General features: G+C 41.2%; 1 protein-coding gene across 1 annotated transcript in view; it reads right to left on the bottom strand.

Moving 5' to 3' along the window:
* Positions 1–19,201, bottom strand: part of NDUFS3 (NADH:ubiquinone oxidoreductase core subunit S3) — a 370,028-nt gene that overhangs the window by 341,577 nt on the left and 9,250 nt on the right. Inside the window, exon 2 of the mRNA XM_044082739.1 lies at positions 2,187–2,249. Within this exon, the coding sequence (XP_043938674.1) occupies positions 2,187–2,249 (63 nt within the window). The remainder of the gene's footprint in view (positions 1–2,186; positions 2,250–19,201) is intronic.

Below are 19,201 nucleotides of genomic sequence, written 5' to 3'. Positions count from 1 at the left end.
AACTCTCTACTGTAGTCTGACTGGCTAAACTGTATAGAGCACTGAGTCAACAAGATGAATTACACCAGTTCGTCTTGAATCCTTTTTTTTCTGACATTTTCATGCAAAAATAACAGCTACTGCATCCATACAGACTCAAGTGGCACATACATCCAACCAGAGTGAATAGCATGCATAAATATAGAATATAATTCTGAGAAACATTAGTACTTAAGAGTACATAAATTAGGAAGGGATTAGAGCCAGAAAATATGGCTGAAATACTTACAGAACTACAGCTTCAAACAACAGTCTTTCAATAGAACTTAAAGTGAAGACTGTGGAAGATTCAATCACAAAGTGCAAGGACATCTTAGTTGGACAAAAAGGAAAAGAAAAAGAAGGGCACAGTCTTGCAGTCAGGTCAGTAATGCCTTGCACATAAATGCAGTAAAAGGAAGGCTCTATTATCTAAAGCAGTCTTCACCAAATTACATTTCTACACGTCATCAAGCATGGGCCATCATTCACATTTAAAAGCCTCAAGTAGCTAGCACAGAGAGAAGTGCCTGGCCATACAGACAATACAAATCCTTGGAAATATCTGATCCAAACAGAAGCTTTAAACATTTGTGCCCAGTTTGGGAACCAGTCCCAAGGCACCCAGATTCAGACACCAGTCCTGAGCCACCCAACTTATCTGGCAATTAAATCCATGGTCCAAAAAATATTAATATCTCCTCTAAGAAATAAACAAACAGACTCAGAAGTTCTCTCTTCCACTTGGCAAATTATGCTACACACCACACCACTCATACAGGTTATAAGGTCAACTTAATCCTTGGCAACAGTTAACACTTACTACCCACCAGCACAACAAAGATCTGCAAGACCCTCCTATACAAGCAATGAGCATCTGAGTAGTTCCACATCACTTGCACTATACATTTAGTCAGGTGTCATCCACCTCAGGCAGCAGTCTCAAACTCCTTCAGTAGTTCTGAGTCTTAAGCAATCTAGAGAAATATTATTCCTGCTACAGAAAGAAACTTTCCCAGGTCCTCCACTCTGCATACCAGCTACAAGGTATCTTCTCAAGTTCAAGGATATTAAACATCATCAGACACATGCTTTAAATTAGGAGACCCAGGCACCATACGAGAGTCATCTATGCCAACTATCAACTGTGAATCATCAGTTATAAATTTATAGACCACAGTCTCTTGATCAGTTCTAAGCTGCCAGCATAGACACCAACTCATCAGCTGCACATGGGCACAGTCTTTATTACTGCTGATTCACACCTCTGGGGTTCATTCCTTCCCACTGCTACAGTCAGGGAAGACCTCATCAATTTCTTCTAGGTTTCCACCAGCTGTTCCGATTTCTTCTATAATCGGAAATATGTTGTGCAGGTGGGCTACTTTATATATCCTCAAGTTTGTGAGGCTATGTACATTTGTCAGTGTTGCCCTGCAATGGAATAACATCCCATTTAGGGGATATCCTGGGTTACAGCTTCAGTTTCCAGAACAAAACTTCATCTTGACATTACCATGAACTAAATTAAATAGTAAGTAACAATGGGTGGGTGGTACCAAGTCAAAATTACCTGCCCTAAAAAGAAACTAGCTTCATACCAGCATTTGGGTTATATGCCACAGATGCTAGCAAAAAAAAAAAAAAAACAGCAGTGCAAACTACCATCCATGAAGTCCTCCTTTTAACTCAGTACAGAATCATGTACAAAGTTCTGATCATCATACTGCGCTGAAAGCACACTCCTCATCCCATCAGAAACCTAGCAAAAGGTATCATTAAGTTAGGCAAGAAGACTGCAATGTAATACAGAACAAGTGAAAGGGCAGTTCTTCACTACATTAGCCCTCTTACTCTCTCTGTCATCTATACGACAAGAGAAAATGGACTAGCAATTTAAGATGGATAAGATAAGGTGATTAAAATAGAATTTATATATATATATATATATATATATATATATATATATATATATATATATATATATATATATATATATATATACACACACATACATACATATACATATATATATATATACATATACACACACACACACACACACACACACACACACACACACACACACTTTATATATCTATATCTGTGTGTACATACACACACACCCCAAGAAACCCAACCCATTAGAGGTAAAAAGAAAACCTTACGTCGTGTCTCAGTAGAGGAGCTCTCCAATCTGGTCTGCAGCACAGCAAGATTACGGTTGATAGCTGAAAAACAATTTTAAACATGTTATATTACGGCAACAGCATTCACCGGAGTTGTCTGATCCAGGGCATCAAAGTGTTTCCTAATGAATAATAACTTGCTTTCCTTTGAGGGAACCCACTAGAAATCTGTTTAGCAATGACAATTTATAGTGGTCTACTGAATTACTATTAGAGGTATACTCTATTAACCACTCCAAAATTTGCATCCCACTCAGTTTGTTCAACATGGCTACTTAACAATTTTCTCCGGACAGCTGAAGGATGTCAATTCAGCAAGCCTTGCAGTTACAGTGCATAGCACCACACAGAGAGTAGCATTCTAACTTACACAGATGCTTTCCTGAATTTTTTTATTCAATGTTTAAGTTATTTACTTTGAATTTGTTAACTGTGGCAGACCACAGACTCCACTGGTCCTAGTTCAGGCTCAGATCTGGCATAAAACACAATAGATACACAACATTGTAAATACTGCATTTGGTCTTTCACTTTGTATACAAAGTTAATATCAAAGTTGGTTTGTGGGTATTAAGACAACAGAAGCACATTATATACAGTGTGGCTGAAACGATATATGCAATTATGATATACATACACACACACAAACACAAACATGTATAAATATGTGTGTGTATATATATATATATATTTTTTTTTTTTTTTAACATATCTATCTATAGTTATCTATATATCTATACACACACAAATATGGTTCATAGACATATACTAAACCAACAGCCACCAGGACCTTTCTAAACCTAGCCGTGAGGCCCAGTCCAGCCCAAATGTGTCCCTATATATCACAGGCGTTTATTAGGATGGGTATGTTAGTTAGGAAGTGCCTAGAATTTATGTGGGGTATGTTAGAAGCAGACAGTAAAGCCCAAACTATCATAGACATGGGTGCCAGACTGGGGGAGTGAATTTCCAATTTCCCAGCACCAGAAGTAGCCACGCAGTAGCTAGTCAGGCAAATCCCCTGTCTTCACCACTCCTGATAACGAATTCTTTCTTTTCAATAAGTGCTGCTTGATTTTCTTGTACTGTCTAACCTAACTTCAGAATAACTCTCGAAAATACTTCATCCATACATCAGGGTCTACTTATTAGTTTCCCCTCAAGTGTTTGGCAGTGGCCTGGATAGACGCAGACACCTTGAGTTGACATTTTTCACGTAAAAGCACCGTTGAAGTTTCAGCAATACCTAGTTGCACACAGGGCAACTAGCTGCAGTGATGAGCACTGTCCCCAAAGTTGCCAACCAACTACTCCTGACATAACTTTAACTTTATATTCTCACTGCAACTACCTAAATCAATAAAAAAAAAAAAAAAAAAAAAAAAGGGAGGCCTGTTGCCTCAGATATAAGCTTTCCTACTATCTCCATTACCCGCTTAGCAGATATGGGCATCCTGAGGCAATGTAAAAATCGCCTCATGTTTATTGACTACCAATTAATTCTCAAACAAAGTGATATAGTATATGAGAGATGTATTTAAACAATGATACTGGAAGCACAGCTCTCACATAAAAGCACACCTAATGTCAATCACGCTGTCAGCGGTACACATGCTGCACCCATGACACAGTTCAATGCAGACACAAACTGACATATGCCGAGACACACATTTAACCCTCTTAAACCGTAAAGACCTCAAAGGTGAAGTACACATAACAAATAACTTTAGCAGCCCTGAATGCACTCTTTCAAAAGAACACCCACATCAACACATATAGCCATATCTCATGCAGCCTCTACTTCTAAGCCTATAAAGGAAAGCCACTAGACAATCCAATATTCTGATCACTGGAGACTCCATTGTAAGATGCACCCATGTCCCTCTCACCAGGCTGAGTAAGGAGAAAGTCACAGTCAGCAGCTTATCAGGGGTCCGGATCTGCCACATTACGCACACACTCAGGTCACTGGACCACAAGTACCAGTATATGACCTGAAGCATACCTCCACAGACAAGAGAGGTAGAGTGAGAGAGAGACCATGGAGTTCTCAGAATGCATGTCACGCACTGGTATGACCCTAGCGTTGAGCAGTATTTTACCTTCTCCAGGGATGGTGCCATGACATGAACAGAAGATGACTGACTTTAATAACTGGTTAAGTTTGTGGTGTCATTCTAAAGGGGGGTACAATATTTGTCAGCATGGAAGGAGATGGTCATCAGATCATGCTGCTTTGCCAGGGAAGGTCTGCACCTCTCCCCTCTAATTATTAGTTAAAACTTATGCCTTCCACACATTTAGGACCAGCTACTACAAAGAAAGTATCCAGATTTACATCAAAACTAAACATACATCACGACTGGTCAAACAGGACAATACACTTTAACTTCTCCACATTCAAAGGCAAAAGCCCATACCACTTCCTTGCAAACTGTAGGTCTACCTCTATGACCCAGGAAACCCATAACATACATTTAAAGTTATTGGAAACGCACCATTCAACTCAATACTATATAACATTTCATTACCCAACTATTAACTGGGAATCATATACAACAGCAAACGTACAGACACAGATTCCTGGATGGGAAACCCATAACATACATTTAAAGTTATTGGAAACACACCATTCAACTCAATACTATATAACATTTCATTACCCCACTATTAACTGGGAATCATATACAACAGCAAATGTACAGACACAGATTCCTGGATTGTGTAGACACAAACTCCCTTGACTAGACTGTCAATACAGTGACCAGCTGTGCCAACATACTGTATCTGTTCCTCACTAATATGGAAGACTGTGGCACACGACTTAGTGTAAGGTAATTTCCTGGTAAGGTCAGACCACAAAATGGTCTCCTTTGAAGTAAAAATATAACCTGGAATCCGAGCTAACCCTTCAATATTTAGGAACTAAAGCTAGATTCCTATTATAAAGTGATAACCTGGCAAAATTTCAACACGCATAAAACCTGAGAACATTACTGCTGACGCAGAACTGCTCACAGAAACCCTGAAAGAGAGAGCTATACCCACCAGGACGTAATACAGAATTAAAAATAAATAAAAGCCACCATGGTGGAATCACGTCAGACTGTACAACAGGATTTATTCAAGGCAAAAATTATGAGGAGGTGTAGCACCCAGCAGGATAAAAACAAATACACTCAAACTAAAAAACAACTCTGAGGACAAAGTCTACCAAAGCCAAGGACAACTACCAACGTTTTTTAACCTACATCTGCAAACTCAAAAGGCAATACACAATTGTGTGTAGAGCTCATCGTTAATGGAGCCACCCACACTGAGTCAGATGGAATAGCAAACCTACTGGCTGCCAAATTCAGCTTCAACTTAACCCAACCCCTCCCCCCCAGGAAATGCCATCAAATGAACTCCCTATCACTAGGTACAAAGTCCTTAATGTTCTCTCAAAGGCCAAGAACATTGCATCAATAGGCCCAGACCATATTGGAGGATGCCTTCTTAATAGCATGAAACATGACCTGTCCGGCCCATTAAAATAGCCATCTAACTGTAGCCTCCAAACAGGCTTTGCGCCTCAGGAAAGGCTAACAGCAACAGTCACCCTTCTGCACAAAGGCGGGCCCATCTACAGGCCCTGGACAATACAGACCCTTAAGTCTCGCTAGTCTCAAATGCAAACTCAGAAAAGAATCATGGAAATAATCAATAATGACAAGAAACCTCCAGACCCTGGACCCAACCCAATTTGGTTTTGTCAATGGCAGGTGGTCATGACTTCTCAACTGATGGACTTCTTTGAAAAAGGTCATCAGAGCAATGGAGGAGTGCAAAATGGTTCACACCGCATACCTTGACCTGGCCAAGGCATGTAACAATACCCCACTTAGGCATTTGTTGACAAACTCAAGAGTTTAGGGATAAATCCTTACTTCACTCCGTGGATAGCCACTTGACTTACAGACAGGACCCAGGAAGTTAGAAGTGAGGAGTCCACCTCCACAAAAAAGGACAATCACAAGTAGAGTCCCTTGGGCATCAGTCCTGGGATCACTCCTTTTTGGCATTTACTTCTCTGAAGTAAAGGCCAATGTCAATGGCCTCTAGCTGACCGAATTTCCAGATAACTGCAAATTAACAGCACTCACAAAATTCCCCTACAGACACAAAAGTTCTCCAGGAAGGGCTGACATAAGACAAATAACTGTGCCAGATCCATGGACCAAAACTAAATGCCAACATATGCAAAATAAATAAACTCCCAAACGCTAAAGGTGGTCCGTCACAAAAACAGTCAATATTGGCAGAAAAAAAAAAAAAAAAAAGACAGAAAATCCACCCAAGGATGGCCAATCAACGAAATCCTCAAGTGTTCCAATTAAAATGTAGTCCTTTAATACGAATAAAACTTCGACTTGAAAATAAAAAGCTCAAAACTGTCCCTTGAAGATATCCGATAAGCACTTTCGACTGTTGTCTTCCTCAGATCGTATTCATTTTATTTTATTTTCAAGTCGAAGTTTTATATTTTCAAGTCGAAGTTTTATTCGTATTAAAGGACTACATTTTAATTGGAACACTTGTGGATTTCGTTGATTGGCCATCCTCGGGTAGATTTTCTGTCTTTTCTGCCAACATAAGCAAAACAGTATCCTTCGGGAAGTTGTCCACCAATGGTAACTATCATATCTACAACACCCCCTTAAGAGTTGACCCAGTACTTGGGGACTTGAGAACACACGGTAACCTAGCCTTTGACCATTACATGTCTACAGTAGTGAATAAATCATTCTATACTGTGTAACTTATAAAACAAAGGAACAGCATCTAGATTAAAGTAGGTAACTGTTCCATTGTATTATGCATTCATCAGACCTATCATGGAGTACAATGACCCCTTTGGTATGTACCTAACCAGGCACATCCAACAAATGGAACATCCACAGAGGTTCCTCACTAAAAGAAAACATGGCATAAGTAACATGCCCTTTGCAGACCACCTCAAGACCCTCCCTGTATTCAGTCTCTTAAAGGCTGCTGAAGGGAAATCTATGCCTGGCATAAACAGCATTGCCGTCATCCACAAAACCAACAGCACCAGAATTACCCATTCTAAATTCTTAAACCTTGCCTGTGATATAAGACCTGTTGGAGAGACAGGTATGTACCTCAAGAGACTACCTTTTCTCTGAACAGGCTACCTATCCATGTGAAGCAGAGTTCTTCCCTAGCCCAATTCAACTGTAACTTGGACTACTGGATGAGGAACAAGAAATTCATCTCTGGTTTAACATCTAGGTCTCTAACGGACAAAGACAGCTTGTAAATGGTTCATCTCCCAGGACCCAGCTTGTAAAGGTTTCATCTCGCAAAGCCCTTGCTTACAGTTAAGCAGAGTACTGGAACTTGTCAGAGACTTGGGATGCATGGCTAGACTTAGAAAGGCCCCTGTGGTCATTAGCCTAGTACACGCCTATTCATAGATTCATACTAAGCTAACTGCCCTTGCGAGCCATTTTAAGCCTAGCCAATTATCCCTTGTGAGACTCTAACCCTGTACCTTGTGTTTGTAAGGCAAACATCTTAACCATTAGGCCACCCTCCCAACAAAATAGTCTCAGAAAGGCTCGAATCCAGGGCCCTGCACTCCATAGACAAAGTGCTTTACCATTAAGCCATGTCAGATATTAACCTATTGGTCAAGTTTGCACTTAAATAGGATTAGGGAATGGTCTCCGTTTCACATGGATGGAAAGCCTGTTCCAGAGCATGAGGATTCTCTAAGAAACACATGTATCTTGCCAACATGTCTTACTTCACATGCAGACAATGTGTTTATACCCCAAAATTTTCTTGATAAGGAACCTTTGGGGGCATTCCAACTGTTGCATATGTCGGATACATACCAGAGGGGGCATTATACTCAATTATGGATCTGATAAAAGCCAAATAAAGGGACACCATGACTTCCTTGGACCTGGATGTTAATGCCCTTACTTTATAAGCTGGGTGACCAAGAATTATTTTCTTACCACCTTAACCACATGTTGGTCAAAGCCCACATCACTTTCTACACGCCTACTACCAGCTCAGGTCTTAGGGGTGTCTGTCGATGGAAGTAATTAGGCTTGGTGGCAGTTTTCCCAAAAGGTTTTATAATACATTTGCTGGCACAGAGTTTTAATCCATGACCTTGGTACCACCGATTTGTAGGTCAGTGTTAGATCCTCTTGTAATATGCCAGCATTATGGGGTGAATCTATGATGGCTCAAAATTTGCAGTCATCTACAAAGCTGGTCAGCAAAAGGCTCTCGTCATTAGCCTTTATCTCAAAGAAGTAAACACCAAATAGAAGTCCCAGCACGAAGCCCTGAGATACCCTACTGGTGACCGGTCTCTTAGTGGAGGTGGTCTTACCAATCCTGACTTCCAGGTTCCTCTGTCGGTCAGCTGGCAATCCAGAGAGTTACATAGGAGTTTAAGCCCAGTTTGGCAAGTCTGTCAACTACACCCGAGTGGGATATTGTATCAAATGCCTTTGCCAAGTCAAGGTAGGCAGTATGCACAGCTTTCCTCTCATCGATTGCCTTGGCGACCTTCTCACAAAGAAGTCCACCAGGTTTAGTAGGCATGACCTTCCCTTGACAAAGGGAAACTGGGTTGGGTCTAATGTCTGAAGGTTGCCTATGTCTTTGGTGACCACTTCCAATTTGTTCCATGGCTTTGCACATCAGACTAGTCAGACTAATAACTCTAGTCTACAGAGCTGGCCAACGGCCCTCCCTTGTTAAGTGGAATAACCGTTGTAGTCCTCCACTCTCAAGGTACCAAGCCTGTTTTGAGGCTATAGTTGAAAAATGACTCAAGTAGTCCTGATAGTCATGTTTCAAGCTATTCAGGTAGCATCCAAGGATACTGTCAGGGCCCATTAATGCTATGTTTTTAGCCTTACTGAGTGCCACCAGGACCTGCTCCCAGTTAGCAACTGGGGGAGGGAGGCTATGCTAGTAGGCATTTCATGAGGGAAGGCAGACGAAGTTTTATCTGAATTTGTCAGCCAGCGTGTCATTCTGCTCAATGAAGATGGCACCACTGACCACCAACTCAGCACACTGTGTGCTGCCTTTGAGGTTTCAGACATAGCTGTAGAAGGCCTTGTGTTTGTCTTTAGCCTGTGAGGCTATCGACCTCACAACTGGCCTTGCTGGACTTGACCCTCAGTTCCCTATTAAGTTTGGAGAGCTCCAGTTTGTTTTGGGTTTACTTCCAAGTAGGCATAGCAGTCTCTGTATAGCCATTTACACAGTTGTACAGGGTCTCTAAACAATTCCACATAGTTTGCTGTGAACTCGGAGGGGGGGGGGGGGCAATGAATTTCACCATCACTTAATAGGATGCAGTTTTCCTTGGAATACTTCCTACCCGTTACAGGATTTGCTGGGGTTATTGAATGGATTATTATTTTGAAGTAGACAGTGTTGGGGTCCGACCGCACTAGTGAAGATGTGACATGGGGGGGCACTCTCCCAAACTAGTAAGTACCACGTCCAGTATGTTTCCACCTCTGGTGGATGTGCACACTATTAAACACAAATACTCTTGATCAGATCAAGTCAAAGAATCACTGTGCCTGTTGAGTATGACACAGTGTAGGTTTCCAAAGTCTATAGAGGAGTAGTTAAAGTCTCACAAGAATAAGATATTTGGTTCAATAGTAAAGGTCTCCTATAGATCTAGGTATGAACTATGGGATTCTAGGGACATAGTACGAGACTTTACCTATGGTGATTTGCAAATGGATAAATTCCAGGGCATCATCCTTTTTACCCAACCTAGAGTTATACTTATTGCCAATAACTGAAGCCTTGCACTGCTGGAGTACTTTCTGCAGATTTAAACCATATCTCAGTAATGGAACAGATGTCTTTATTCTACAGAGTTAGAAGAGGGATGAATACAGTTTTAGCCAATATTCAGAAGTCTAAAGGAGACAGTTGCAGACCATGCTTTACAAAGCAAGGTGGTTTGTAAACCATGTCCTCTCAATGCTGACAAATACTGAATACCACTGGAAAGACAACAGAAACTAAAACAATAGAAACTAAAACAATTATTGAAGTCAATCATTTTTTGTTTGTTCATAGTGTGGCATCATCCTTGGTGAAGGTAGAATGCTGCTCAATCCAAGACACATCCATAGACATCAACTGTGTTTCTCAAGTCAAAAGCTGTTTTGCTACGTGCAGACCTTAAAGATGACAAAATATGGGCTACACGTTGAGACTCACAGTATTTGTTTTATTACATTTACTTTTGTTTCACAACTTGCAAGTTTGCTGGAGTAGCTGAGTAGGATCATACAGCACTAATGTTTTAATGTATACTTTGCAATTAAATTTCTGAGTGGAATCATGTAGTTACCTGAAACTAACAGTACCACTAGGTGTTGATTTACTTTGCTTCTCACATCCTACAACTGCTGAAGTGGAGCACACACTATAAATCTGAGGTGGAATCAACACTTACCCTTTCTTCACAACTTTTTTTTTTTTTAACTTTCATTACTTAGATACACAAATTTACATCATAACATAGCACCTTTATGTAGTGCAACCATCTGGGATTTCTAGATCAAAACAGAGTTATCTAGTTATTGCCATCACTGCACATACAATATGTGCACTCATCACCCAGAGAGACAAAACTTAAATACCTGGGTTACACAGAGGCAATAACAGGCAGAATTAACGACAGCCACAAAATTCAGCCCAACTATTACAGCAGCGACATACAGGCAAATGTATAGGTAAAGGGCATTACTCTGGTAACCATTTGAATTATCTGGACCTGCTAAAGCGAGTCCCGAAATGTGGAGATTGAATGGCCAAAATTATCAGACTTACATATACCAAGTCTGAGATGCCACTTCTTAGAATATTCCCTTTTCTTTAGAGGCAAGGCGATGCCAGTCTCAGTATATACAAGTTCGGGTGGGGGTGCAGGATGGCTCCCCCTTGCAAAAAGTACTTTATAAAGGAGTGATTTTTGAGACTCTCTACTCCTGTGTTTTTGACCTTTTTTGGCATTCAGCATTTTGACTGCCAACATTTCAATATGGAGCCAATACTTTTTGCGTGGAAAACAAATTATATCATAACATGCAAATTACACATTTCATTCTGTTTTAACAGACAACAGTTAGAGAGTAATGTATATACCTTCTCTTTAAAACGGGACATTTTTCTATTTGGAAAAAAAAAAAAGTTGCAATTTTTCTTCTACAATATACATTGCTTTTACATGGTCATCCCACCACTCAAGTTTAAACTGATCTATTGGCAGATTACTACTGCAAAGTCAACCATCAAACCAGTTTAAATTAAATTACATGTTACAGCTCATCTGTGGAGTCATGGGCTTTTACAGCTACAGTTATCAACAATGCAGGTGCCTGTAAGAGCCTGAAAGTTTATAAAAGGCACAGCACTGGTAGTCATCACTTAAGAGTTGGAGAAGCACCTATTCCAGGCATGGTTCTAACCCAGTGCTATATGTAGCTTCTGCTGCAAGTTAAGAACAACCCAGGGCTGCATGAAGTCCAAGCTGTGAAAATCCAGATGCTTCTACCCATTTCCGACAGGTTAGACAGACCTGTTCTCCTACACCTCTAACCTAAGTACTGTATTTAAATGCCATGCTCAACAGGAATAAGTATAGAATTTTTTTCTGACATACTTACCGAACAGATCATGTGCTTATAACAGACACCTGGTCCATTCAGTATGGGCCTGTTCTTGCAGCAATAGCACTCCATGGTCCTAATCACTCTGGGATGTGGTTTTGCCAAATCCCATCATATAACCTGAGATGAAAGATGTTTAGTGAGGTCAGAAAATGAGTTACGAGTGTAGTAGCGGCATACTGTCATCATTTCATCTATGGAACAGTCCTAGGATGCTTTTTGTCACCGCAGGACTGATATCAAGATGGTTAATTTTGGGGTGGTCAATATCAGGGAGGACAAGGATTTTATGGCTCCTCTAAATGAACTCTTCTTACTTATGATGAAATTCAGGTTTGCTCAACTGGTTACCTCAGCAATACATAGACTAATACATATGCTGGATTTGGTGTTTCAGCTGACATTATTACCAATGACCTGATGTTCTAATTGGTCAGTTTGGTCTAGTGGCCTGTAAAGCCTATATTTTTGTGTCCTCCAGTTTTACTGGGTTTCTTACATCAGAAATTACAAAAGATTAATTCTGAGGGTCTAAAAATGAGGTTGCCAAGGTCTAAAAAAAAAAAGCCAGGCTGCATATTTTGTAATCCGTTAGGCCCATGTTACTGATGCTCAATGTTCACCTCAAATCCAACACTTCCAAATTGACAGTCATGGCCATACCTGACAATATCCAGAACTCATGCCCTCCAGTGCTATCCCTGAATATTATCTAGAGAGATGGCAAACTGGAATTCATGTCAAAAGTGCAGAACATAAGGGTAATTTTAGACAACTGGCTCACCCTTAAGAGCCATGTCTCCAGTTGTCAAAACCTCTCATTTTCATCTTAAGATCAAACAGCCCCACCCCTCACCCCATTTTCTACATGGGCTCGAGTTGTCATGTGAACAGTTACAATCTCTCTAGATTTACTCTCACTCCCATACCTTCAACAGTTGCGCCCAACTGTCACAGGTCTTCTCTAACACAATACATCCACCTCTCTGCTGGATGCCCTCATTTCCTCTTGCCTTCTTCTAGTCCGTCCAAAATCACCTTCAGATTGTCTTTTGCTTTCATGCACATGTGCCTAAACCACCATAATCTGTTCTCTCTCCGACCTTCTCTGCAACTGGAGCTACTTGGGCTTCTGCTCCGATGTTCTTATTTCTTCTGTTCCACAATGTGCATCCTACCAGCTGTCTCAGACACTTCCATCTCTATAATCTCTAGTTTCCTAAACTTCTCTGTATTCACTGCCCAGGTTTCTATACCCTACAGTACTACTGGTCATTCCATTGCTTTGTACACTTTACTGTTCAAATTTCTTTGGCATTCTTCTGTCACACACTACTCCTGAAACTCTGTGCCATTTGGCTGCAGTCCCTCAGATTACTGCTTTGACTTCATCCTTCGGACATCCCCTCTCCTCACCCACCCCTCCCAAGTAATTGAATATGTTAACCTGTTCCATTATTTTCTCTTCCATCTCACTTCTCAGCTTCTTATAGTTTCCATTTGCTACCATTAAAACTGTCTTATCTGTACTCAGTTTCAACCAGTATGCCTTCAGTTTTGCATTCAATTCCCTCCACCATTTGCTGAAGTTCTTGTTTAGAGTCTGGCTATAATGCCACATCATACAGCAACTTTGTTGATCTATCCCTTCAGACTTGTTTGCGGATATAATAATCCATCACTAGTATGAACAGCAGTGGGCTTGGAGCCGAGGCCTGCTGCACACCCACTCTCACAAGGAACCACTGTATGAGTCAGAACCCTGTTTGTGCTTGCATCATGTGTAGAATAAGTGCAGGCTATGTGCAAAGACCCAATTATTCTGGAACTATGAACCACTGCTTATTCACCAGTCATCCATGATATGCCTTTCTCTTCATACTACTACAAGTATGCTCTGGAGCCATTTCTCTAATTCACTCAACATCGGGATTACATCTGCAATGACTTCATCTCAGCCTGCTTGTTTCCCCAGACTTCATTTTCCTTAGTGCTGTTCATACTTCCACTGTATGCTGTGCCTTAACAATACTGCTTCAGTTGGATTTTCATCCTCTGGATGCTGCTAGAAGTACTCTTATCTGCCTTTGATGTCCTGTGGACTGGTGAACAAGTTGCTGTTGTCCTTCCTTATGAAGGGTGTCTGATGTGCCGAAGGACCGGATATCCCCCTCTCAGGACACACTACCACATTTCCTAGGTCTGTAGACATGGGACAGAGTTAAAGAACTTACTTCCTCTGCAGAACACGTTAGCAATTGTTCCCACATAGGCAGGGGTGTATTTTTATATGTTTTACTTCAAGGAGTTGTAAGTTAACAAATCTACAATCCACTGTAATACAAAACCTCCCTTCACCCTATTTGTACATTGTCACTATGATACACAACAGACCTAATAATTACACCATCCCATGTACTGCTGCTTAACAGATGTTAGCATGTCACTTCCCCATTGCTGCTACCTGTCTGATCCTAAGACAACAATTAATCTACAAAACCAGTACCCAAATGTCTAAAAAGATGACGTACACCCCTGCCACAGGACTCCAAGTATGCTCTGTATTAGGCCCTGTATTACTTCTCAATTAAATGTCTATGTAACAGAGCAGCAGTACTATGTGCCATCTGTGTGTCTCTCACCTGGCTATTTACGGCTGATGTCAATCGTCATAACAATAATCCCATCTCAGAAACAGACTTCTGCCAAGTATGAACTTGCACATCCCTCAAAAATGTTAGCTAACAAAAAGCAAAATTTGTCATACATCAGACTTAAGCACCATCTCTCTCACAACACTGAGCAACAGCTCCACTCATGGCATCACTAATGGAGCTCACAAAATCACACTGGACTTTGTTCCATTTAATCCATGACTACGGCACCACTCATTTGTTAGTCTGTGTTACAGCCTTTTGTAATACATCTGCATTCACTTCAAACAGACTCATCAACAGACCCACACACACTATATATATATATATATATATATATATATATATATATATATATATATATATATAGAGAGAGAGAGAGAAAGAATGTGTGTGTGGGTGACGGGCAGGCTATATCTATGACGTTTGAACTGGTGGTCAATAATACACAGAGCAGGTTTGGGTGTTGCCTTTGAGACTGCGAGCATATGTGAAGAAGACCTTGTGATTTTCCTTGGTGGATGTGGCCAATCTGGACTTGAAGTTAGCCTTGGAGGATTTCACAAGTGATCTTATTTGCTTGTTCAAAGGAGAGATTGCTTCTAACTTGGCACCTGCTCCTTCTTGACCCTGGACAGCAATTTTTTCCTTCTATTATAGAGTTTGTTTACTGCTGCTATCCACCAGACAGGTTTACTCTTCCTTGAGGAAGATTTGGTCCGGTCAGGTATTGCTGAGTCCATACAGCTATATAGGTGCTCATATAATTTTTTGGTGTAGGCTTGGACATTAGTGCTAGTTCCAACTGAAGGTAAGGTGGCTGTGAAGCTGCTTATACATGCTCTGTGGAGATTGTAGTCAGCTCTGGAAAAGTTTTTATATTTGACCCTGACAGGGGGGGGGGGGGTCAGGAGAGATGGATACTTCAAAAGTGATCGCTTCATGGTCGGATCTTACCAAGGAGGATGACACTGTAGGAGTGCTACAGTGGCTACTCATGTTGGTTAGGAACAGAGCCAGAATATTTTCACCTCTCACAGGGGTGTCAACCAGCTGATCCAATTCATTGGCATTGACGAAGTCGAGGAATCTCTGGCCATTCATGTTTGGGTTAGAACAGGTCTTCTACTCTATGGTTGGGTAATTAAAGTCACCCAGGATTAGGGTAGAGGACTAAATCTTGGATTCAAATAAGTCCAGATAGGTGGAGTGGGTGTCCTGAGGTATGGTTGGGGGTCTGCGGCTAGCTATGATTTGAATAGGTGTTTTGCCAACAGTTAACTGCACTTGGAGTGTCTCTAGTACGTCATACCATTTGACCAGCTTGGAGGTGTGCATGTCTTAAATATTGAACCTCTACCTACTTTGGCTTTGTAGTCCTCCATTTGAGGTCTGAAAGTATGGTAGGATGAGTTACCTGGTATGTTTGGAGTGCTCTACACAGCTTTGAAGCAGGTTTCATTAACTGCACAAGTGTCAGCATCCTCCAGGGTAAGGAATGTTTGCAATGAGTGCAGTTTCATGCTAAGACTCCTAGCATTTAGAAACATGACCTTTAAATTACATTTACAAGAATTTTTCACGGTAATTTTGTGATCATGACTGTGCCTTTGCCAGAAGCCTAAACCCAAGGGAGTCAGATGAAGACCATCTCTGGAAAGCATCGTGATCTGTCAATCATGTCCTCCCAGGCCATCAGGTACTGGATACCCTTGGAATGACACCAGAAACTAAGCCAATTGTTTAAGTCAATCATTTTTTTGTTTGTATTGAGGTATCATTCTGGGGATGCTGCTTAAGGTTAGGGACATACTTGCCTGAGACACGTATTCAGTGAGCTCAATTATGTCTCTTCATATAATCCAGACGTACGTCTCAAGTCATTCACATCAATATGGACTATGACAGTGTTGTAACAGTACCTGTCAAGAGACTTGAATGCATGAGTGATAAGGCAAATTCTACCACCTGACTAGCAACTTACTGTTACTTTCTCCTTGTCTAGCCTGGTGAGGGGCACATCTGCGTGTCTCATGATAGGAGTCTCCTATGACTAGTAAGTTGGGTTTGTGGTTGGGCCTTAGAGGCCAAGAGACAGACGTGTGTACTATGTGTGATGCTTTGCTTGATGTTGTGGGTTGTGATATGCATGTGGGTTTTTGCTTTGGAAGTCTCTTGTTTAGGTATGTTTTTGTTGAGAACCCCTGCATATCTAAGAGCGTGTTGTACAGATGTGGGTGGTGTTAGAGGTGTGATGTTCAGGGTTTGTGCAGACAACCTTCTCAGTGCCAGGTGCACTGGCTTGTGACTGAGACAGTGATGATTCTAGGTTCTTAATGGGATTGCATCTCTCACATATTGTGTTCCTAGGTGGTGGTTGTACAGGGTTGTCTGTGTACATAAGGGAATTGCTACACTGTCTCAGTATGCGCATATCAACCAGACTAGCAGGAGAAACCATAGGAAATTCAGTCCATGGTTATCAAAATCTGTGGAAGAGAGGTCAGGGATAGCAGAGTGGGTACTACCCGAGGAGAGTACCTATAAGTGTGAGTAGGGCTGAATGAAATTAATAAAGTAGCTGCAGATGAGGACCTCACTCACACAAGAATGCTAGTAAGTGAAAAACTGCAACTGAAATGCCTTGCAAAGGGTTAAAACCCCACAGTGGCAGTGCGCAACAGGCAATCAAGCACAAACCCACGCAAAAGATGTGTTTAAATATCAGAAAAACAAAAGTAAAATAGAAACAATGGAACTGACCATTCAACCCTTGCCCCCGAGCGCTCAGCTCAACACCCTACGCCAGACCAGTTCCAACTAGTTCACTTACTTCCACTAAGTGCAGGCAGGCCCTGGCCAACACAAGATGGCATAGCAGGAAACACAGGAATCACACAAACAGATCAGAATACAGCAAGACCTGTAACCAGATCATAGTATCTTTAGCATACGGTTTAGGTCAATTTAACACAGAAGAGCAGATGCACACAAATATAACAATAGGAAACTGGTTTAAACAAGGTAACCAATAAAAAAAGCTCAAAACTGAGCCCTGTTCCAGCAGTCTTCAGACAAGTTCTAACTGCACACTTCTGCCACTAGGGTGCAGGGGAACCTTCTGCAAAAAAGATGGCCTGGATTAGTGCTCAAGTTATACAAACAAAGCTAGATTCAGCAGGTCTCAATCTAGTCTATACTACAGCAAATAAGGCACACCAATTTCAGAAATAAACCATTCAAATAAGCAGGCACAATAACCCTTTAACCAACAATTCCTAGCTCAGAAGGGCAGAACCTACCCTCTCCTCCCACAAGAGTGCAGACCACAAACCTTCTTAATGTAAAACAACTGGCCTGAAGCCCAAGTGCTTAAACCAAAAGGCTTAGAACATTTACAACTTAATCAGGCTACTAACATGCAGTAATAAATGCAGCAGAAAAAAATGCAATTGAGTACTTTTACGAACAGGCAGCAAAAGCAAAATAAAGTAAAGTAGGAAGAAACAAATACAGTAAATGCAGATAAATAAACTGCAATGTTTTCCTTCTGTTAAGTGGGATGGGATGAAACAAGATAATTTAAGGTTGAAAAACTAAGAGGGGTGGGCCTGCCCAAATGATCTCTCTCTACTCAGTGGAATAAGCTGATGAGATGGGACTGGGAGGAGTGTCCAAAATGAGATTTATAGTAGGTGGGCAACTCAAAAGCCACCAAAGTTAACACAACAAAAACTGGGTGGGAGGGACTCAAAATTCTAAAAGAACAGAAAACTTAAAACAAATGTAATACTAGAAAATACAAAACAGAAGTGATCAAACCTTAAATAAAGAGCTTCAAATCAAAATTAAATGCAAAGATGAGTGATACTCACAGCAATACAGATCACACAAACACACACACACTCCAAGTGTGATTTCAAGCCTAACAGTTAATACAAATCTGGAACATGCACCATCAGCTTAACCTAGGCAAAGCTGTTGCACAGTGTTCCTTGATCTAGCAAAGTCTTTAAAATGGTCAACTGTCATCTAATATTAATGCAACTTGCTAATAATGGCATAGGTTCATACTAGGCTATCTGCCCTACGGCATTTATAAGCCTAGCCAGAGTGCGTTTGGCTTTCGCCACCATTTTAAATTAATTTTGCTATGCCCTTTTTCGAGGTTAGTATACTGTGCCTCTGTCTGTCTAACAGTGACACAAAGTGATACCCGGGGTAAACCTACGATCTCCCAGCCACTCATCAAGATTCCTCTTGAAGAGAGGAAATGAGGGACTCTGCCTAACCAGGACTGGGATTTTATTCCAGAGTGAAGGGAGCCTCTGGGTTATGAATCTGTCCCTCCAGCATGTCCTATTTATTTCAGTGCTGAGGTTCAAGTCTCTCGAGCATGTAGCTCGATGGGATTTGGATTTTCTGAGGTGCATGTCCATTAATTCCGGGTTGGACATGGCTTTATACATCAGGCACAGATCGCCTCCGAGCAGGCGGTATGCCACTGAGTAAAGCTGGAGTTTCTTTAAACCGGGCAGCATATGGCATCTATTTGAGCCCTTTGATCCTCTTGGTGAGGTACTTTTGGGGTCTTTCCAGT

Source organism: Protopterus annectens, chromosome 9.part0 (genome assembly GCF_019279795.1).
Source record: "Protopterus annectens isolate FY-2018-M chromosome 9.part0, PAN1.0, whole genome shotgun sequence".
Lineage (NCBI taxonomy): Eukaryota > Metazoa > Chordata > Ceratodontiformes > Protopteridae > Protopterus > Protopterus annectens.
This window is presented reverse-complemented; position numbering and strand designations above follow the sequence as displayed.